The sequence below is a fragment of the Lasioglossum baleicum genome, chromosome 16, assembly GCF_051020765.1.
Source record: "Lasioglossum baleicum chromosome 16, iyLasBale1, whole genome shotgun sequence".
In the NCBI taxonomy this organism is placed as follows: Eukaryota; Metazoa; Arthropoda; class Insecta; order Hymenoptera; family Halictidae; genus Lasioglossum; species Lasioglossum baleicum.
Window position 1 is genome coordinate 3,149,112 of NC_134944.1, and position 18,869 is coordinate 3,167,980.

The 18,869-nt window shown below is 36.8% G+C and overlaps 1 protein-coding gene and 1 long non-coding RNA gene across 6 annotated transcripts in view; one reads left to right on the forward strand and one right to left on the reverse strand.

Annotated features, from left to right (window-relative positions):
- Positions 1 to 18,869, reverse strand: part of Kibra (WW and C2 domain containing protein kibra) — a 52,159-nt gene that overhangs the window by 20,367 nt on the left and 12,923 nt on the right. For all 4 annotated transcript variants that reach the window (XM_076440818.1, XM_076440820.1, XM_076440819.1 and 1 more), the window contains one exon: positions 16,188 to 16,282. In XM_076440818.1, the coding sequence (XP_076296933.1) occupies positions 16,188 to 16,282 (95 nt within the window). The remainder of the gene's footprint in view (positions 1 to 16,187; positions 16,283 to 18,869) is intronic.
- LOC143217079 (uncharacterized) lies at positions 1,015 to 17,244 on the forward strand. Of its 2 annotated transcripts, XR_013010723.1 has the most exons (4): positions 1,015 to 1,357; positions 3,161 to 5,547; positions 6,442 to 12,853; positions 13,179 to 17,244. It is a non-coding gene; the product is annotated as an uncharacterized LOC143217079 (long non-coding RNA). The 2 variants fall into 2 exon arrangements; XR_013010722.1 differs by having other exon boundaries at positions 1,041 to 1,357; positions 6,442 to 17,244.

The following is an 18,869-nucleotide window of genomic DNA, read 5'->3' on the forward strand; positions in this document are numbered from 1 at the left end:
TTTTGGGACGACCTAATATTTAGAAAACTGCAGAACTAAATGGCTTATAGAAAGAACTTTAGCTTGGTAGTAGTGATAGTAGTAATATGTAGTAGTGATCGTAGTAGTAGTAGTACAGAGGTGGGCATTATTTGGCGAAACAAATATTTCAAATACTATTTAATATTTTAGATTTTATTTTGCTTAAAGAAAATAGTATTTTAAATACGATGTACAATTTCGAAAATAAAATATTTCTATGTTAACAATCTGAACCTCAGAATAAAATATTTCTATTCCAACAATTTGATCCGCAAAACGAAATATTTCTATTTTAACAATCGGAAACACGAAATAAAATATTTTACTTTTTGCATTGTTGTAATACTCTGAGGAACCGCATAAACAGTCTATCTTATCGTTAAGAAACGATTTACACCCATAAATGTATTGAATTCGAACCATTATTTTCAGCAATAATACTTAAAATTGAAAATAAAGACGACATACAAATATTTTCAATATTCTTCAAATAAAATACTATTTTCAAACAAATTACTGCCACAAATAAATTGTTTTATTTTCAAGAATTACTGCATCACAAATAAAACATTTTATTTTCAAGAATTACTGCATTGAATAAAATATTTTATTTTCAAAGTTGTACACACATACTTTAAAATGAATAGGATTATATTTACTATTTACAATACTATTTTCTCCAGTTCTGTGAGTAGTAGTAGTAGTAATAGTAGTAGTAGTGGTGGTGGTGGTGGTAGTAGTAGTAATAGTAGTAGTAGTAGTAATCGTAGTAGTAGTATGTAGTACCACCGAGGGAAAGATAGGAAAGCCTGCGAATAATGATGACGATAGTGGTGTAGTGGTGTAGTAGAGACGAAGGTAGAGGGGCGAGGGGAAATAAGCGAGAGAGCGCGCGCGCGAAAAAGAGTGGGAGAAAGGGGGATGATGAAGGGAGAAGAGGGGGAGGGGGAAGGATTGGAATGCAGCCGAGTGAGGAATTCCGACCCCTCCCGCATATTTATCTGAACGCTGCTCGCCACGCCGCGCGCCGGTCCGTGGTGCTCCGTTCGAAGCGAGGGACCCACGTTTATAGCGCACCAACAAAAATATGCCGTTCATACTTACCACAGAACAAACGAAAGAGGGGTAAATATCTATGAGGCCAGTGGCAGTCCACAGTCCACAGTCCACAGTACGTGCATAGATCTATTCAAGAATGTTCATCGTGCTTTATAATCGAATGCATTCGTAAGATTTTCTCGGGTGTACGCAGACAAGAATTTCTCAAGTTCTTGATTCGAAGGATCATCGGTTAACAATAAGAGTAATACTGGAGAAATGTCACCTTTACTTCCAGGTAGACCTCCTTCCTTACCAGGCTAATTTCATATATTATTTCATTTCGCATAGAAATATCGTATGTTTTATACGGTAAAATTTCATTGATAGACCGAAAACATTTGCCAGTCATTGTTCAATGAGAGATTTCTTGTAGGAATATCATAAACATCCGCATTCTATTTATGTTACATTGTAAAACGTATTATCATCGTAGTAAACAGTAGATTAAACGTTTGTGTACTCTGGTACTATGATTATTTAAAACTTCGGTGAACGTGATAGCTTGAAAACTTTTAATATAGTTGTCCATTGATTTGTTTATTGATATGAATTACTTGGGAATCTCGAGAACGTCTTAAAAATCTTGTAATTTGAGAAATAAAGTATCGAACCAATTTTCGCGAGTGGACATTTAAAAAAAAATATCTTTTTACACATTTCTGTCCACGTCAATTCGATGAGATCGCTCTGAATAGAAAAGTTATCAGTAGACTCCGGATGTTTATGCAAAATAAAGAGTTTGTGCATCAACTGCAAGACGCAGGAGCTAAATATAAATTTATATTCCTCATTAATAATTTCAATGTGATGAAAATAATATGTTAACACTCTCAAAAACTTTTAGTATTTTCACTGTTTTAAATTACACTTGCATATTTTTCTTATAAAAATGCATAAAATCCGGAGTCTAGTTATCAGATCAATTAATCTAAGAATTAACATGAGGGAGATTAATGTGATGTAATGTAGCAGCATGTATCTAGACAACATACAGTGAACCACGAAAGTATTTGAACGCACTTTAAAACAGTATAACTTTTTTATGATCGGACCAAATGACCTGAATTTTTTTGACCAATTAGAAGAAGTGATTTACCAAATGACGTGCAGAAAACATTTGAAAGAATTGCACTTGCTACGAATTACATGACAAAGTAACAGAGGCACCATTTCTAACTTTTTTATCAGAGCCCGTAATGAAAATTTAAAATATGCGTTTTGTAGACGTATGCTAGTTATGCACATGCTGAAAATTTCGTCGAAAGAATCGATTCATCTTAGAATCTGTGAATTTCAAGCAGAAACTGACCAAAAGTCGCGGAAAACTATGATTTTCACCACAGTGCAACCACTTGTAGCTCTCGGGTGTGTTAATCGATTTTGATGAAATTTTCGGCATGTGTATAACCAACATAAATCTACAAAACCAATATTTTAAATTTTCATTAAGAGCCCAGATAATAATAATCATTTTTGGAAAATCTTCTTCACAAGTACCAATTATAAAAAAGTATGTAATACTGTTTTGAAGTGTGTTCAAATACTTTCGTAGTTTACTGTACATATCTAGAGAAGAAAAAACTGGACTGTGACCTGTCTAATAATTGAGAAAAGTTCGATCGGATCTTCGAAAAAATCTTCGATCGGATAGCTGCTGTGTTGAACAAGTCGAAGGATAGAAAAGAAGAATTTCTCGGGGCCCACGTGGCTTCCTGGAGAATACGACGGACAGTCGGGATGGGTGGGTGGTTAAGTGGGGGAAGGGGGAGGCTAGAGAGCTACGGAGAGGGGAAGCGGGTGGGGGTGTAGGTGGGGACGGAGCGGGGGCAAGGTATAAGGTGAAAGGAGAGGGGATTTGTACAGGTAACGTAAAGGATCAACTTCACACGTGGCCAGTTGCAATTCTTCAGGCTTTCTTTCGGCTAATTTCCTCTTCCTTACTTCTTGGACATACTCTTTCACTCGTCCTTCACTAATTTCACAATTTAACGAAAATACATGCAAATATTCTCGACCAATATTTACACTTTTGTTGCAGACTGTTGCACTCAACTTTCGAACTAACAGCCACTTGAACAGCTACCCGGATCTGGAGAGGTTTAAAACGTTATGAATTGACTGTGGATGTTTATGCAAAATAAAAAAATATCTGCATTGATTGCAAGACACAGGAGCCAAATGTAAATTACTTTCTTCTTTTAGTTATCTTATTAAGGTGAAGCTAATACACTGACGGCCTTAAATCATTTTGCGATTATAGCATTATGCATTTTTGTGACAAATGCATAAAATCCACGGTCTAGTTGTGAATGTTATTCTAATGTAATTTGCACCTACATATATGCGTGTAATGTACACGTTGATTGTGTAAAAGGCATTCAACAAATGTTCTTTTTTTATTGGTTATTTTACGTCGCTCTTAACTGCCAGGGTTTTTTCGCGACGGGACCTACAGTTTTTATAAGGTGGGTTCCGAACCACCTGTTCAACAAATGTGTTTTATGTATCCGTTATTATATGTTCGTTTTTATATGGTAAAGTAAACAAGAGTGGGGGGAAGAGCTCTGTGATTCATTATGAGAAAAACCACTGAATCAATTGGTTGTAGATGTAAGTATTGCACTGAACATTATTCTCGCTAATTAAAACTTTGTAGAAATCTCAAAGTTTTCTGAGCCAATGTTAACACTAAACCTACCGAGCACTAAAAGCGATTAAAATGTTTTAGCTTATAAAACTGACAAGGTTCTATTCACACATTACCGACCGGTGATTATTGCATAATTTTGAAAAATCTGTAGTACATGGCTAAACACTTCTTAATGGAACTTGCAATAGCAACAGCAATTTTCATTACGAACTAATAACTCATCCTCAATAACATCATCTAATACTTTGATTTAAGATTGCAATGTAAAAGTAAATTTCTATGCTTTCTTTTGGTACAGCAAAATTATTGAAAATCCTATTAATAGGCTTCCGGTGGGTAAACTGTTAATCTAGATTTTGTGCAAGTTTTATTACAATGTGTGCTTGGATAAAGAAATTTGTCGAATCGATTTCCATGTAAGCAACTTCATAATTTCAATAATTGCAAGATGCAACATAGAAAAACCGGTCATTTGACAGGCAGTGGTAGGTTTAGTGTTAATGTAATTGAACGACGGACAAGTTTATGTGCTGTTTACGTTATCGAGGCGTGTGCGTGTCGGAGAAACACGATCGCGGGCTGCCTACGAATATGCGAATACATATCATGTCATGTTAGTGAAGGATGAACAACTTCTGTTGCCACTTGACAGCTGATAGGGTAACTGTACCGATTACTGCGGTATCATGTTCCGATCGTACTTCCTAATTTATCAAGAACATAAAAAAAAAAAATGATTAGTGTAACATTAGTTTAACCATGGGGAAATAGGTTAATCGGACTTGCATCAAAATTGTCATTCACAATTTAGTGTGCATTTAAAATTGTGCATTGCTGCAGACACGCAACTGTTACTGAAAGCGCTGGTGCAATTCTGGGGGAGAAAAAGCGGACGCATCTTCGTAGCGGTGACGCGCAGCTTTATAACTTGGAGAAGTACATATGTACAAGGCTACTACCCTCTTGAAAAAGTTCCAGGACAAGTCAGAGATAATACACGTTTCTATTTTGTCACCTACAAAATAATCCCCATTGCCAACAATACATTTTTGCCAACATTTTTTTCACTCTTCAAAACATCCCAAAAAATCAATTTCTGTGATGGCATTTAATTCTTTCAGGGGATTTTGTTTTACCTCCTAAATTGATTGTAGCGGTTGTTTTAATCGCGAAAAAAGAAAAAAGTCGAAGGGAGCTTGATCGGTCGAATACGGTGCCTGAGGAATGAGATTCGTCGAGTTTCTCGCACACAATTTAATGCAGATATGTACATTGCTCAACGAGTTCGAACCTCAATTGACGAAATCATAAACTTCATCATAAATGGTTCACAAACTATTCGACTGATCTCGTTTCTCGTAAACGCGACTGTCCTGGAACTTTTTGAACAGAGTAGTATATCGGTTATTGTTATATTACAATTGAAGTAGACGTGGGCGGGGAAATTTGAAGTTTATAACTGGTTAAAAATATTTGTTTGCGGCTTGTCGCAGATCCGTCTTTTGTTTTTTTTTTGTTTTTTTGGTGTTTTGGCCGCACGCGGGCAATGGGGACAATGAGAAGGGCAATGGGGGCAATGGAGACAATGGGGGCAATGCAGACAATGTGGGCAATGCGTGCAATGCGGGCATGAATGCTCGCCTATGCCTAGCCGGCGCAATATAGTCTCCTAGAATCGCACAGCAAGAGAAGAGTGCGAGAAGCAATTGCTCGAAAGTTAAGGCGTTTTGCTCGTCTGCAGACACCTTCGCTCGCAACGGGGCATCGAGTTATCGGTATGTACACCGCGATAATGGCATCGCATTCCATTCATATCAGCGTCGCTCGCCTCGCCACCGCAACCTGCCTTCATCCACTCTTCTCCCCGCGACGCGTCCGTAGTTTGAACTACGGGCTTTGAGTCCGTTCCGTTCCGTTCATTTCGTCGGACTCTGTTCGATCACAACTCGCAATGCATTCGACCGACAATATATGAACGCACCTTTATATCGTGGATCCTTTTATTCAGGTTCGCGCACACACGCGGGCAAATTCATACGTCTGTGCACTATATGCACGCATACGCTACCGCTCAAAAGTATATGGACAATTATCGTTGAAATTTTTGTACTATTTGATTGTTATTAGACGATATTTATTGTTCACAGAGCTGGGTAAAATAGAATATGAAATAGTAAGTAGTTGCGTACCACTGAAAATGTTTAGAAACGTATTTTAATTATGGGAGGCTTGTGTAACTTTTCAGTGAAAAAATGATTCTTAAGAATTTGTTTTAGAACAACTACAATTGGTTGTATCGAACTAGGCTTTTTTCTAGATGTAAATAGATAGTCTTGAAGTACAAGTGTTCTTGCTTTAGTGTTCGGAAAAATGTATATTGTTCCGAAAGATATAAATAAAAAATCAAATATATAGTTTAGATTCAATTCCTACAGAAATGTGTGATTATGGAGTAAATAATCATTTTTGTTATAAATTCATAAAATTTACGGTCTAATAATAAATTGTTGTTCGGAACAATTGTTCTTATGGAGTAAATAATCATTTTTGTTATAAATGCATAAAATTCGCGGCCTACTAATAAATTGTTGCTCGGATAAATTCTCCAATACCGTATAAAGAATCGCATGAATTTTGATTATATCCCGTGAAGATTCTTTTTCTTCCAGGAGGAGAATTTCACAATTTTGTGAATGAAAGATCGCGAGTGCGAGGAATATGCGTCACTGCGGTCACAGTGATCCAGCCATCAATTGCGATCACAACGAAATAGTGTTATCGATACTCCCCATTCGTATGTGACACTTTCGCTTAACATTTGTCATGTTTAAAGTATCGTTAAATGAAAATAAAATTAATTTATTATAATCACGTTATTCGTGGAAGAGCCGCACTCAAGTAGCCAAAGACCGCGTGTGGCTCGCGAGCCGCAGTTTGCCGACCACTGCTCTAAACGAGTAATAACATAGGAATTTGGAAAATATTGACATCGATCTCGATGCTGTTATCTTAATGCGATCGAACCGATTATTAACTTCTTATCAGCATTTAATGACGACATAATAATATCAACGACGCGTTAACTATGTTACGATTACGGATGGCTTGAACTGCTAATTTTGGATCACTCGATTCGATCACGATCGTTCCGTGATCCGTGATTTTCGCGGTCGAGTTCCATCGCATTTTTATCAAATTTATTATTTATTTTATCGTCAGATGTTTCTCGAACTATCATGTGCGTTTCCTATAATTGTTAAGTAATACAATATTTTGTAAAACTTTATTCATAGCACATAAACATAAAAGAGATTGTCCGCATTTTTATACTATTTAGATAAATATTAGGATTTCGAAGTCTAGAGAAGAATTAATATTTTACTTTTTAAAATACTGAAATAAGGAAAAGAAACTTTAATATTTTTTTATTTTTATCATTAAAAATGAAGTAAATTTTTACGTTATATACAGAAAGCACAACGTGATTTAAAATTTACGTTATATGCAGATATTTTTATGCAAGCTAATTGATGTATCTAAAAAAAAAAAAGAACGAATTCAATCGAGACGAAGAATTAGGATGACATTGAGCAAATTCACTCTAACGAAGTTCAAATCACGGCCGTGATCTTGATTCGTACGAAAAATGGTATTAATTTTACCTTTCATAAAAAGAATATCTTTTCAAATCCTGAGATTATAAAAATACGAGAATGATTGACAATTTTGTCTGCCTCGTCAACGAGAATACAATCTTATTGAATTGTACAAATTTATTCAGAGCAAAATATTTACTTTTATGTGTTTCAATCTCATTGGCAAAAAATACTGCAGTGAAACGTGCATCCGCAGTATAATAGGTATTTACATTTATCCTAGTAGACAAAATTAGTGACGAAAACGGTGAGATAAGGCAAAGAAGATACGAGGGTAGTGGACAGAGTAGAAATAGACAAAGCGGGAATGAAAAAGATGGGACCAAGGAAGAAGAAAAAGAAGAGCGAAGCATGAAATTCCATCAGTTGTCTAAAAATAGTCTGTTACAAAAGAGAATAATAACTCGGGTATGTATACATCTGGTCGTTGGGTAAAAGCGTCGGCCTATTTATGTATCGTCCGGTAGAGATGGAATCCCGATCCCTTCGCGTGGTCGTTAACATTGTTTGCCCCTGGAAAAGAGCCGTAGGAATGTGAAAAGCTACGCTGCTGGTAAATGGCGAACAACAACGCTGTAAAGCCAGTCGTGCTCCTTACTGCACTCTCTATTTTCCTCCATAGTATATCCGAAGCAAATTGTTTCGAATGCTTGCGTGCGAAATAATTTCTATTTGTAAATAGACTGCACAAGCTAACTCTACATTTACCTATACTAAATAGTATAGTACATACATATGTATACATGTACTACATACAACTAGAACTGTATAGAATGATGCAAGGTTTCAACCCCAAACCTATGTACATAATACTAAACAGTAAATTTGTTTAAAAGTACTTTTCTAAGCAGAATAACTGTTACTGTCCAACTGGAACTGTTTCCCATTTCCGAAAGAGTAAAAATTTTCTATTTATGCATACATATATGGAGTAAAAGTTTCAAGGGGTTTATAACTCTATTTTTAGAACGGAAAAGTTAAAAGTCTTAAAATAACTGTTATATCAGAAGTAATTGAAAATTTTAACAGTTTCTTTCAAGTCCCGTCGATTAGGCATCGAGTCTCGCGGAACCTTTAGTTTGTATAGTTCGAATAGTTGGCTAAATGGTATTGGTATTTATCATATCGTCGGCTGAACGTAATAACTAGGTAACTTACAATTCCTTAGTTTAGAGAAATTGATGGTTTTAAGATTATGATAGGGAGACCGTTATTTTAAACATAATGCCAATATCTGCTTATATTTCTTTATTTTAAGTGGAACAATACACATCATTTTGGATTTAGAAAAAATTAAAAAGAAGTCGAGTTGCCCATTTATAACATAAATAGAAATCTGTATTTATTTTTTATCTACTTTGATCACTGCTCACTACATGTCGTACATTACTTTCATAGGTGGTTATACCAAGTTTTTATATTAAATTCTACTTGATTTCTCCTTTAATACGAAGTAGATAACTCAAAATGTCCAAATTTCAAGTTACCTAGTTATTACATTCAGCCGGCGATGTGTCTACTGATAAAATATTGCTCAGATACATTCTCCAATACTGTATAAAGCAGATCGCATGAAATTTGATTAAATCCCTTGAAGATTCTTTTTCTTCCAGGAGGAGAATTGTGAACAAGTGTCCATGTGATATTCTCGAATTTTTGGGGGAAATCGACCCGACCCGATTCGACCTCTTCCCGACTCGTCCCGAGCATCGGGTTCCCGATACAATTTCGGGTACTCGCACACCCCTAGTATTTATTGATGGGTTCGCTTCGCGATCAGAATGGTTCGTGGACAATTCACTGGAGCACTGCGTACTGCGTACCGCGCACCGCGGGGCATCATCCCGACGACCGACGACAGACGAGCCAACGAGCCGACGAGTATCGAAGGACAGTAGCACATCCGCCCGTGCACGTGATTGTGCAGCTTCGGAAGGCCTCGTAGCTCTTCGGGGATCCGTCGTGGATCGCCTGGGGGCGTGGGGGCCCCACGAGCGTAACACCGGTAGCCACTACGCCAAAAGGGTCGCATGGCGCGAGAAGAGAAAAAAGAAAGATAAAAGGACAGAAGGAGAGAAAAACGGAATGAAAGAATCAGGCGAAGACGAAAGATCCGGAGCCGAGGTCCGAGGAGGACAGGGCAGAGAGGCTTGGTAGAACTGGCATCTTTTCTTCAAGATGGAGACGGAGATCAGATCAATACCCTCGCACGTACTTTAACATTCTATCCTTAATGAGAAAGTGATATTCAAACAATCAACGCGATAACATTGGCATAACCTTGTCGCATATAATATTGCACGCGCATATCATACAACTATTACTGTATTCCTTGGTTAGTGGGGGTGTCGTCGTTGGGTCTCTGACGACCCGTAACAGTCTAGGTTGTTAATGTTCTGATTACATACTAGGCCATTAGAAAATTTCCTGTACTTTTCTGGCAGAAGACGTAGCTTCATGTGCTACTTTCTAACATTGAACTTTGATTCAAATTCCGAGCATTAATTAAATTGCTATCGCGTTTGAATTATGTGTACATACAGTAAGGAGCATAACTGATTCAACACACTTTAAATCAGAATTACATTTTTGTGAATGGACCGAACGACTTCAATTTCTCTGTAAGGCTAGAAGAATTAGTTTAGTAAATGACGTCTAGAAAATATTTTGAAAACAATGCATTTGGTCGGAATTGCGAAAAGAAATAGTAAAAATTGATTTTTACTACATTTTTAGCTGGGCCAATAACGAAAATTTAAAAGATGTGTTTGGCCAACTCGTATAAATTATATACGCTCTGAACATTTCATTGAAATTGGTTTACGAGTTATAAAGAATCAGAAGTGGTAAGGCCGAAAATCTTGAAAAATTGCCATTTTTACCCACGTAAACATCAATTTTTTACTATTTTTTTCGCAATTCCGACCAAATGCATTTTTTCAAAATATTTTTTAGACGTCATTTACTAAACTAATTCTTCTAGCCTTACAGAGAAATTGAAGTCGTTTGGTGCATTCATAAAAAAGTTATTCTGATTTCAAGTGTGTTGAATCAGTTATGCTCGTTAGTGTATGTAAACTAGGGTGAACCTTCTTTTTCAACTACGAAATTTTGAGTAGAAATTTCGAGTATAATACAAAGAATGCATTTAATTATTTATGTGCTATTATACTACAGTGTTAAAATTAATAAAAGATTTATTCCATTTAATGTGTAGTGAACAAAAATATTATTTTTTACTGTATACAGAATTTATTTAAGTTAATGCCTAGATAGGTGGTTTGTTTTCGTAATTCGCAGTAATACATACAAAATTAGTATTGGGTTTCTAGAGTCACCAACATTCGTTCACATAAAATGCTTATAAATATTATTTCATGATAAATTAGGAATAATATTAAAGTAAAGTCCGATCGAAGCATGATACCGCAATAATCGATACAGTTACCCTATGTCAACCGACATTGAAAAATTCTTTCAACAAATGTTTCTACGATAGAAATAAGAAACTCGAAGACTATTACAACGATTGACTATCTTCGATCGTCTGTAGATTATCAAAGTGTTTAGAATTGTCGTAGAGCTAAGGGGAACATTGAAAATATAAACTATTATGTTTTCGATGGAGAGAAATCTTTCTCTCTCTCTAGCTAGCCAGCTAGCTGCATCATGGTTGATATAGCGTCACGCACCGACTTCCTCTTTCTTTCAAGACTGCCGCTATCACGGACCCAGAAGAGACGCGAAGATAGAATGAAGAGGCTGCACGTTGTGCGCTGGTTGAACAGAGAGGGGCGAGAAGATGGGAAGATAGAGGCAAGAGCCAGTGCACTATGAGCAAAGGAGAAGGTTCAGGGGATCCTCAAAAGGATCCAAGGAATCTTCCAGAGGGTCCAAAGAGTCTAACAAGTCAAAGGAGTCGAAAGAGTCCATGGGTCCTGGGGGTCCAGTGGAAAGAGGACGAAGGTTCGGACGAACGCGGACGCGGACGCGGACGGGAGACATTCCAATCTCCCGTGGCAAGCTCGCCTGCTTTGCTTCGCTCGCTTGTCCACTTACTTACCCGTTTACCAAGATATCGTCGTCCCAAAGCCAACCCACGCTTACATTGAATGGCACACGAATATCGTAACTGTGTAATCCTGCAACCTCTAAATAGTACTATGTACTCCTGCAACGCGATCTCGTCGTAGTCCATTTTAGTAGATACATGCAGATGGATTCGGAGATCGGGCATACAGTCAGCGGCAATATTAACTTGGACACCCTTAAAAATCGCATAACTTTTTAGAAATTAGCCCCAAGGACTTGAATTTTTTAAGATGTTAGATCGGCTAGTTCGCTAGAGAATAAGTAAACAAAAATTTATTAAGATTGCAATTGGTAGGAATCATACAAAATTCTAAAAAATGATGTTTTGTCAACTTTTTTATCTGGGCCTGTAACGATAATTTAAAAAATGGGGTTTATAGATTTCGGCGACTTATATGCATACTGAAAATTTCATCGAAATCGGTCAACATTGCAATGAGCTACGAACGAAGGTTTACCCAACGAAAATTCGACTTACAGGGGGTTTGTACAAGAGTGAATTTGGCTTGTTTAGCTCCCACGCTTGTGGAAAATAGTTCGAGTTAGAGGAAGTTTTATTTCGATTTGTAGAGGTTTTTAAAGTGCAGCGGAAGGGAATGAACAAACTTTTCATCTTATAGAAGTTTTCGAGTTAAAAAGGTTCGAGTTACCTACAGCTGAGAAAAGTAAATGCCTAGGCATTTCTATTTTGCAGATTTCTATCGTGCGAGGCCAGCCTGGTGTGGAGTTCGCGTTTTTATTGTGGAGATTAGATAGTCGTTTTGGACAAGAGGACATCAACGTGCGGATACAAGATACAGTCGTCACCCGTCACGCATCGCATCGGTACGATTTAAATGAACGGCGAGTCGGTTTCTATTTGCAGACCGTCGTGATATTCCTTGCTTTCATTTGATGGGGCATCATAGTCGAGAATGATTGGGACTGGTCAGTGACGAGACGTACACAAAAGATAGGATTGATACCCATCTTAGTTTCGCAGCGATGCGTTTACCCTAACTTTTAAAGTACATCAGGATCTGCAAGCTCCACCGGCGCGGCGCGGCGCGCGGCAGTGTCATAATCGGTTTTGTATCTGTCCGCCGGAGTCGACAAGCGGTACGAGAGCTGAGTGAGCAAAAATAAATGGCAATTAAAATTCCACTCGCGTCTCAGTGCCCCGTAGAGAGACGTGAAGCGTCGTAAAGACGAAAGAAAAGGAGCGGAACAGAACGAAGCAGGAGGAAGCGAGAGCAAGCGTGGAGGGCCCGGAGGAAAAGAAAGGAAGCGATCGGAAGCGATAGGAAGCGATAGGAAACGAAAGAAAGCAAGAACAAGCGGGAAAGGTAGAAAGGTAAAAAGGAATTCTCTAACAGAAATCTGAAAAACAACGTACAATGGTCCCTGTGTGTAACAAGTTTCTTAATATTCCATGAATTCTATCGTTCGTTAGTCAGTGTATCCACGGTGATTAAAAATATACGAGATTATCTATTTTTGTATCAAGATTCCATGCATAAAAGTAAATTTATGTACGTGTAATAGTATGGACGGTATAATGCCGAGATTTTCATAAAACCATGAATTAAGAAATCCACTGTATTATGTAATAAGCATTCAACGTTAAGCACACTTTTATGTTTGAAGGTTAATTTTCGTCTTCGCGAATTCCTTTCTAGACTTTCGAAATTCCTCAATGTTACGTCAGTGTTTCGTCGTCCGTGCCTATTGGTCAGATCGCTGTCGAAGATTCAAGAAAACAGACGCAGAGGACTGATTGTGATAACCGCGCGAGACGTTGTACTTTCTCGATGATCGCTTCGTGTTTACTTACTTCTTTTTTCATGAAAATCATGAAATTATTATATTTTATCAAGAGAAACTCATTTCTATACTCATATGCAAAGCATATTGAATACCTAAATATCTATATTTAGTGAAAATAAGTTGGTCCACCTACGCGAAACATTATTTAAAAAATTTATCGATATATTCGAGTTTTATAAAAATCAGCAAGTGATTCCAAACTTTACTAGTGGGTTGGTATGTGGGTGGGGGAGAGAGAGAGAGAGAGACACTGTTCTTCTGCCAATGATCGCAAGAATGATATCAAGTAAAACAAGCACATCTTTAGTAGAAAATGTCCTATGCCATTTTTAGGGCACAACTTGCAAATTCACCAGAAAACATCCGTGCTGGCGTTCTTATTCATGCGTGTTTGCTTTATGAGTTCAAACTTGGCAGTGAGGCAGCCCGGAAGATTTCTACGACATTCCACGGTGATTGCGTAAATGAACGTAGCTCACAAAAGTGGTTCAACGAATTCAGAACGGGCAGTTCGAGACTTCGACGTCTATAATATATGTATAACAACGGCGACGACAATCAAGAACAATCGTCGTAATATTAACAAGACTTTACAACGGGGAAATAACAAAATGTCATTTCAACGATGGACCAATGCAATACTACTGAAATTCGTGACATAATTTCGTTTTGGGGCAAGCACGATGTTCAATTATTTATTGATTGCATCTATTAACCCTTTGCACTCCTTTGTCGATTTTTATATGTATTTGGTTCTCCCTTTATTTATTTAATTGCCTTATTTTTCAGTTGAAAACAAATAGAAGTTAAAACAAAGTTTGAGAGCTATGTTTAATATCATTGGTGAACAAGATTGTTTAAAATAAGTAGCAGTCAAGGAACTGTCCTTTGAAGTTCAAATAAAACACTATAAAATAGTAGGGAGTTGTTGGCACAAAATTGAAAAATAATTCGGAGTGCAAAGGGTTAAGATTAAGCAGTAGGTTATTGCGATGCAGTAAGAGGTGCAAGGTCGCAGTATTTGCGATATAAGTAGGATTTCGATATTTTGGAAACTACGTTGTCGAATACAAGCTGTTGCTCGTACGAGCCAGTTTCGGCGAGCCTAGCCTAGCCGAGTGCCAAGAGTCCCGTATCGGTAAAACGAGGCACAGTGGGCTGGATCGAAGATTTTAGTGACGTTTTAGTATAACTTCTGAACCCTTAAAGATATCAGAGTGCGATTTGCACAGAAAAATATTAGAAAAACACGTATAAAAAATGTTTGTTTCGGTAGTGTGATTTAACGTCGTATCGACAATAGTTATTTTCAATATACAGTATAATTCTTTTTGTTTATGTTTATTCAATCAGTTTTGCCATGTTTTAAATATAATTGTTCGAGGCAATTGTAAGAAAATAAACCAAAAGTTTATTCCTTACATTAGAGATGTGTTTCTTAGATAATGTACATTCCAAGAATTAGTAGAATTTTATATTTCTATTGTATCGAAGTAGGTATCTAAATAATAATAAAATTTCTCCCCTGTAATCCCGAAGGGAAAACAAACCAATGCTACCACTACAGTACCTATGAATTGTATAATGGTTTGATTGACTTAAAAAAGCTTGTCAAGAGTGAAATCAAAACCGGTCGATATTCGAAACTTACTGACGAATTATACAGTGACTCCCACTAATATTCGGACACACTTAAAAACACCATCACTTTTTTAATATTGGACTATCCGATTTGAACTTTTTTTGGAAGCTAGAGCAACTAGTTTACTGCAGGATGTGAAAAGAAATTTTTTCAAAAATTGCATTTGGTCGGAATTGTAGAGAAAATACTAAAAGTTCCATTTTACAACTTTTTTATGCGGGCCTATATTGAAATTTTAAAAAATACGTTTCGCAGATCTGTATCAATTATATGCACTGTGAAAGTTTGACAGGCATTGAAAGATTTAAGAATCCTTAGAATTACTGCAGTTGGGGGCCGAAAATCGTGAAAAACTGCAATCTCTACCATCTTCAAAAGTTTGTACCTAATTACAACGTCGACTGATTTTGATGAAATTCTCAGAATATGTTTAATTGATACAGATCTACGAAACGTGTTTTCTAAATTTTCCATATAAGCCCACATAAAAAAGTTGAAAAATACAACTTTTAGTATTTTCTCTGCAATTCCGACAACTTGCAGTTTTTTTCAAAAATTTTTGTCACGTTGTGTAGCAAAGCAATTGTTCTAACTTCTCCAAAAATTTTAAATCGTATATTCAAACATCAAAAAAGTTATGGTGTTTTTAAGAGTGTCCGAATATTAATGGGAGTCACTGTACATACCTAATTCCATAGAAAACGTAACGATGCGACGGCAGTAAGTACTTATTGTTACGAATTGCGATCAGAGTGTGGCCTTGAAGTATTGATCTAGTTGGATTCGACTATAACTAGTCACCGTTATACGAATAAAACTGCAGATAGGTGTTATGCACAGAAACTTTGAAATATGTAAAATACATACATGTATCACGTATGCAATATTATAATATGTATATTTGCACATAAAATAACTTCCCATCGGCCTTTCGTCGTGATTCGTGTTTCAACCCTAACGCTTACACTTAGATTAATTTCTAAATTGATTGTTTCTATAGAAACATTGGTAGAAAAATTGATAGACTTTCCATTTACGTATCTCGTATATACAGTGCCGTAGTACACGAACGATACATATTACGTTCATACATTCGTATACAATAGACTGTCCCCTGTATTTGCTATCAATTCGCTACTAGTATTCCCTTACTGAGAATCACGTCTTCCTGTGCTACCGAAGGAGACAACAATTTATAAAGAATTTTCAAAACACTTACCTCGAGTACGTCCTGTGCGGTCTGCAGATATTCGCGAAGCATAGCCTCTTGAATAGCACGCCATTCTTGCCTTGGATCTTCGAGCTGTGTCGTTTCTGAAACAGAACGGAAAAATCGATCCAGCAAAAATAATGCGATGATTCCTACGTGTGTAAACAGAGCTCTATACATAATAATATTATTATTTATTTCGCATTCGACTTGAATGTATTGTATTGTATTCTATTCTATTCTATTCTATCTCTCTCTTCCATTCTACTCTACATATACTACTATGCCTGTGAATTGAACGATCGAAGAACGTTCGAAAATATTAGAACAAGTACCATCGCGATTCAATATTATAATTATCTGCAATGTATTCTAATTATAATGTTTGTTACAATACCAAACATGCATGCATACATACATACACATACTCATACTAAGTAAGTCAAATCACAACATCATTTTTCAACATACACAGGCGCGTCGCGCGTAGTACAGTAATGTCCCATTCTAAGTCCGGCGGAGGAGTCCGCGCTATGTCACTTCACCTACCCATCAGAGTAGGGCAATAAACTAATATTTAAAAATGACTAATAGTCTTTTTGAATGTCATTCATAGCAAAATAGTCATTAGTCAAAACTTTTTGATTAGTTAGTGATAACTAAATGGCAAATAGTTTGTCACAGCTCTAAGTAATCGTTAGCTATTGCTTATTAGTGAATTCGTAGTTGATGATCAGTAGACTGCGGATCTTCATGCAAAATACAAACTTTCTTCCCGAGTTGCAGCAAGCAGGGATGAAAAAAATATTTAATTTTTTGCTGAATACGTTCAATAAGTTGAGAATGACATAGTAGTATGTTTAAATTCTTCAAATATTTTTACTGTCATAAATTGGACCTAACCATTTTTATCATGAACGCATAAAATCCGCAGTCTAATGATCAGTCGTCAATCTTTAGTCATCAGTCACTATTGTGCGGTTAACATACATTAATATTATTAATTAGTTATCACTAACTAATCAAAAAGTTTTGACTAACATTCAAGAAGACTATTAGTCATTTTTAAATATTAGTTGATTATTGCTCTACTCTGCTACCCATTCCACGGGGGGGGGGGGGCATGCCCCGCGAAGGGCCGAGAAGCTCGAGCTGCCTCGGTCGCCGAGTAATGTAAACATGCCGCGTAATCCGATACTACTGATCCAATTACAAAACTTCTTTGTTTTTCATGAATTTTTATGGGACTTTCGCCAACTTATTTGTGGCATTTTTCTCTGATTAAAATGATACTAAATACGATGTAATGTGGACTGTATTTAGAAGTCTAATTGACGGTATGGAGTAACTTTAGCATATAGAAGAGGATATCGAGTGAAAAAGAAAGAGGAACAGCGACCGCGACGGTCGTCAGAAACTCGAAACTTATTGCATTGTTTAAAATACCAATGCGATGCTAACTTTTTAATTTTCCAACTTTCTTCTTACACTTTAAATGACTACGTATCGACTGCAATGCTAATGCAAATAGGAATCTGTTTTATTTTTTATTCTTTTTTTTACAAAACTTTCGCCAACTTATTTGCGGCAATTTTCTGATTAAAATGACACTAAACACGATGTAATTTGGAGTGTATTTAGTGGTTTAATTGTCGGTAGTACACACGCGCTATCCTTTTCTACGTTCGGCGCGATCGGCAAGGTCACAAAGTAATAGTAGAACCACAGGATCTAAGAAACAGGACGGACCCGAACTTGTCAGCACATATATTGTAGAGATCACGGTTTTGGACGTGTATTGAAGATACACGTGTTCATGTGTTCACGTGTACTAATATATGTATATCACGAAAACATATACAGATGTCACACATCGACTCTGCATACCAGTCTACAGGAAAAGCGAAACATGTGATTGCCATAAGCTCTTTTATGGTTCTCATCTTTACAGCGATCCCTCTCGTGTCCTGTTTTTCGTCTAACCACCCCACCGTGTTCGTAAGCGTGTTACAGTGTGCATTTTCAACACGCATAATGACCTCCCTAAACTCTTCAGAAAAATCTTGCGTAAGATCAGTGTCGTTCGATCCGCGGTTGGAAAGAACATTTCTAAAGACTTGTAAATACAAAGCTCACGGTTGCTAGTATGTGTGATTTTAATAGTCACATTTTTTAAACTAATCACCAGACTGCGGATTTTTATGCAAAATAAAAGTTAGCTGCCGCTATTGGAAGGGACAGGAGACAGACAGATATTTGATTCGGCTGAACATCACTTCAGGAAACCAAAAATTGCGAACTTTTTTTATTGTAATCCCGTAGATTTTGACGAGAAAATGCCGAAAATCCAAGTGTTAATTCACTGGTACAAAAGTTATGCGTGTGTAAAACAATCATTTCATATGAAATTATTTTTATTACATGAATAATCGGAAAATAAAAAATCTGGAACCGGACATTTTGATCAGTGATGGCAGGTTTAGTGTTAAACCTTTTCATTGGTATTAGGGCTGTCCGAGTACTCGAATAATACATCGAATCATGCAATCGAACGGCTCGCACGAAACAAACAATGTCTACCCGTGAGATGAATACATTTATGCATACAAAAATTAATAAAATAATATTCTTCGCAGGTATGGTAATATCTACTTATTTACATAAATCTACGAAATAGTTATTACTGCACAA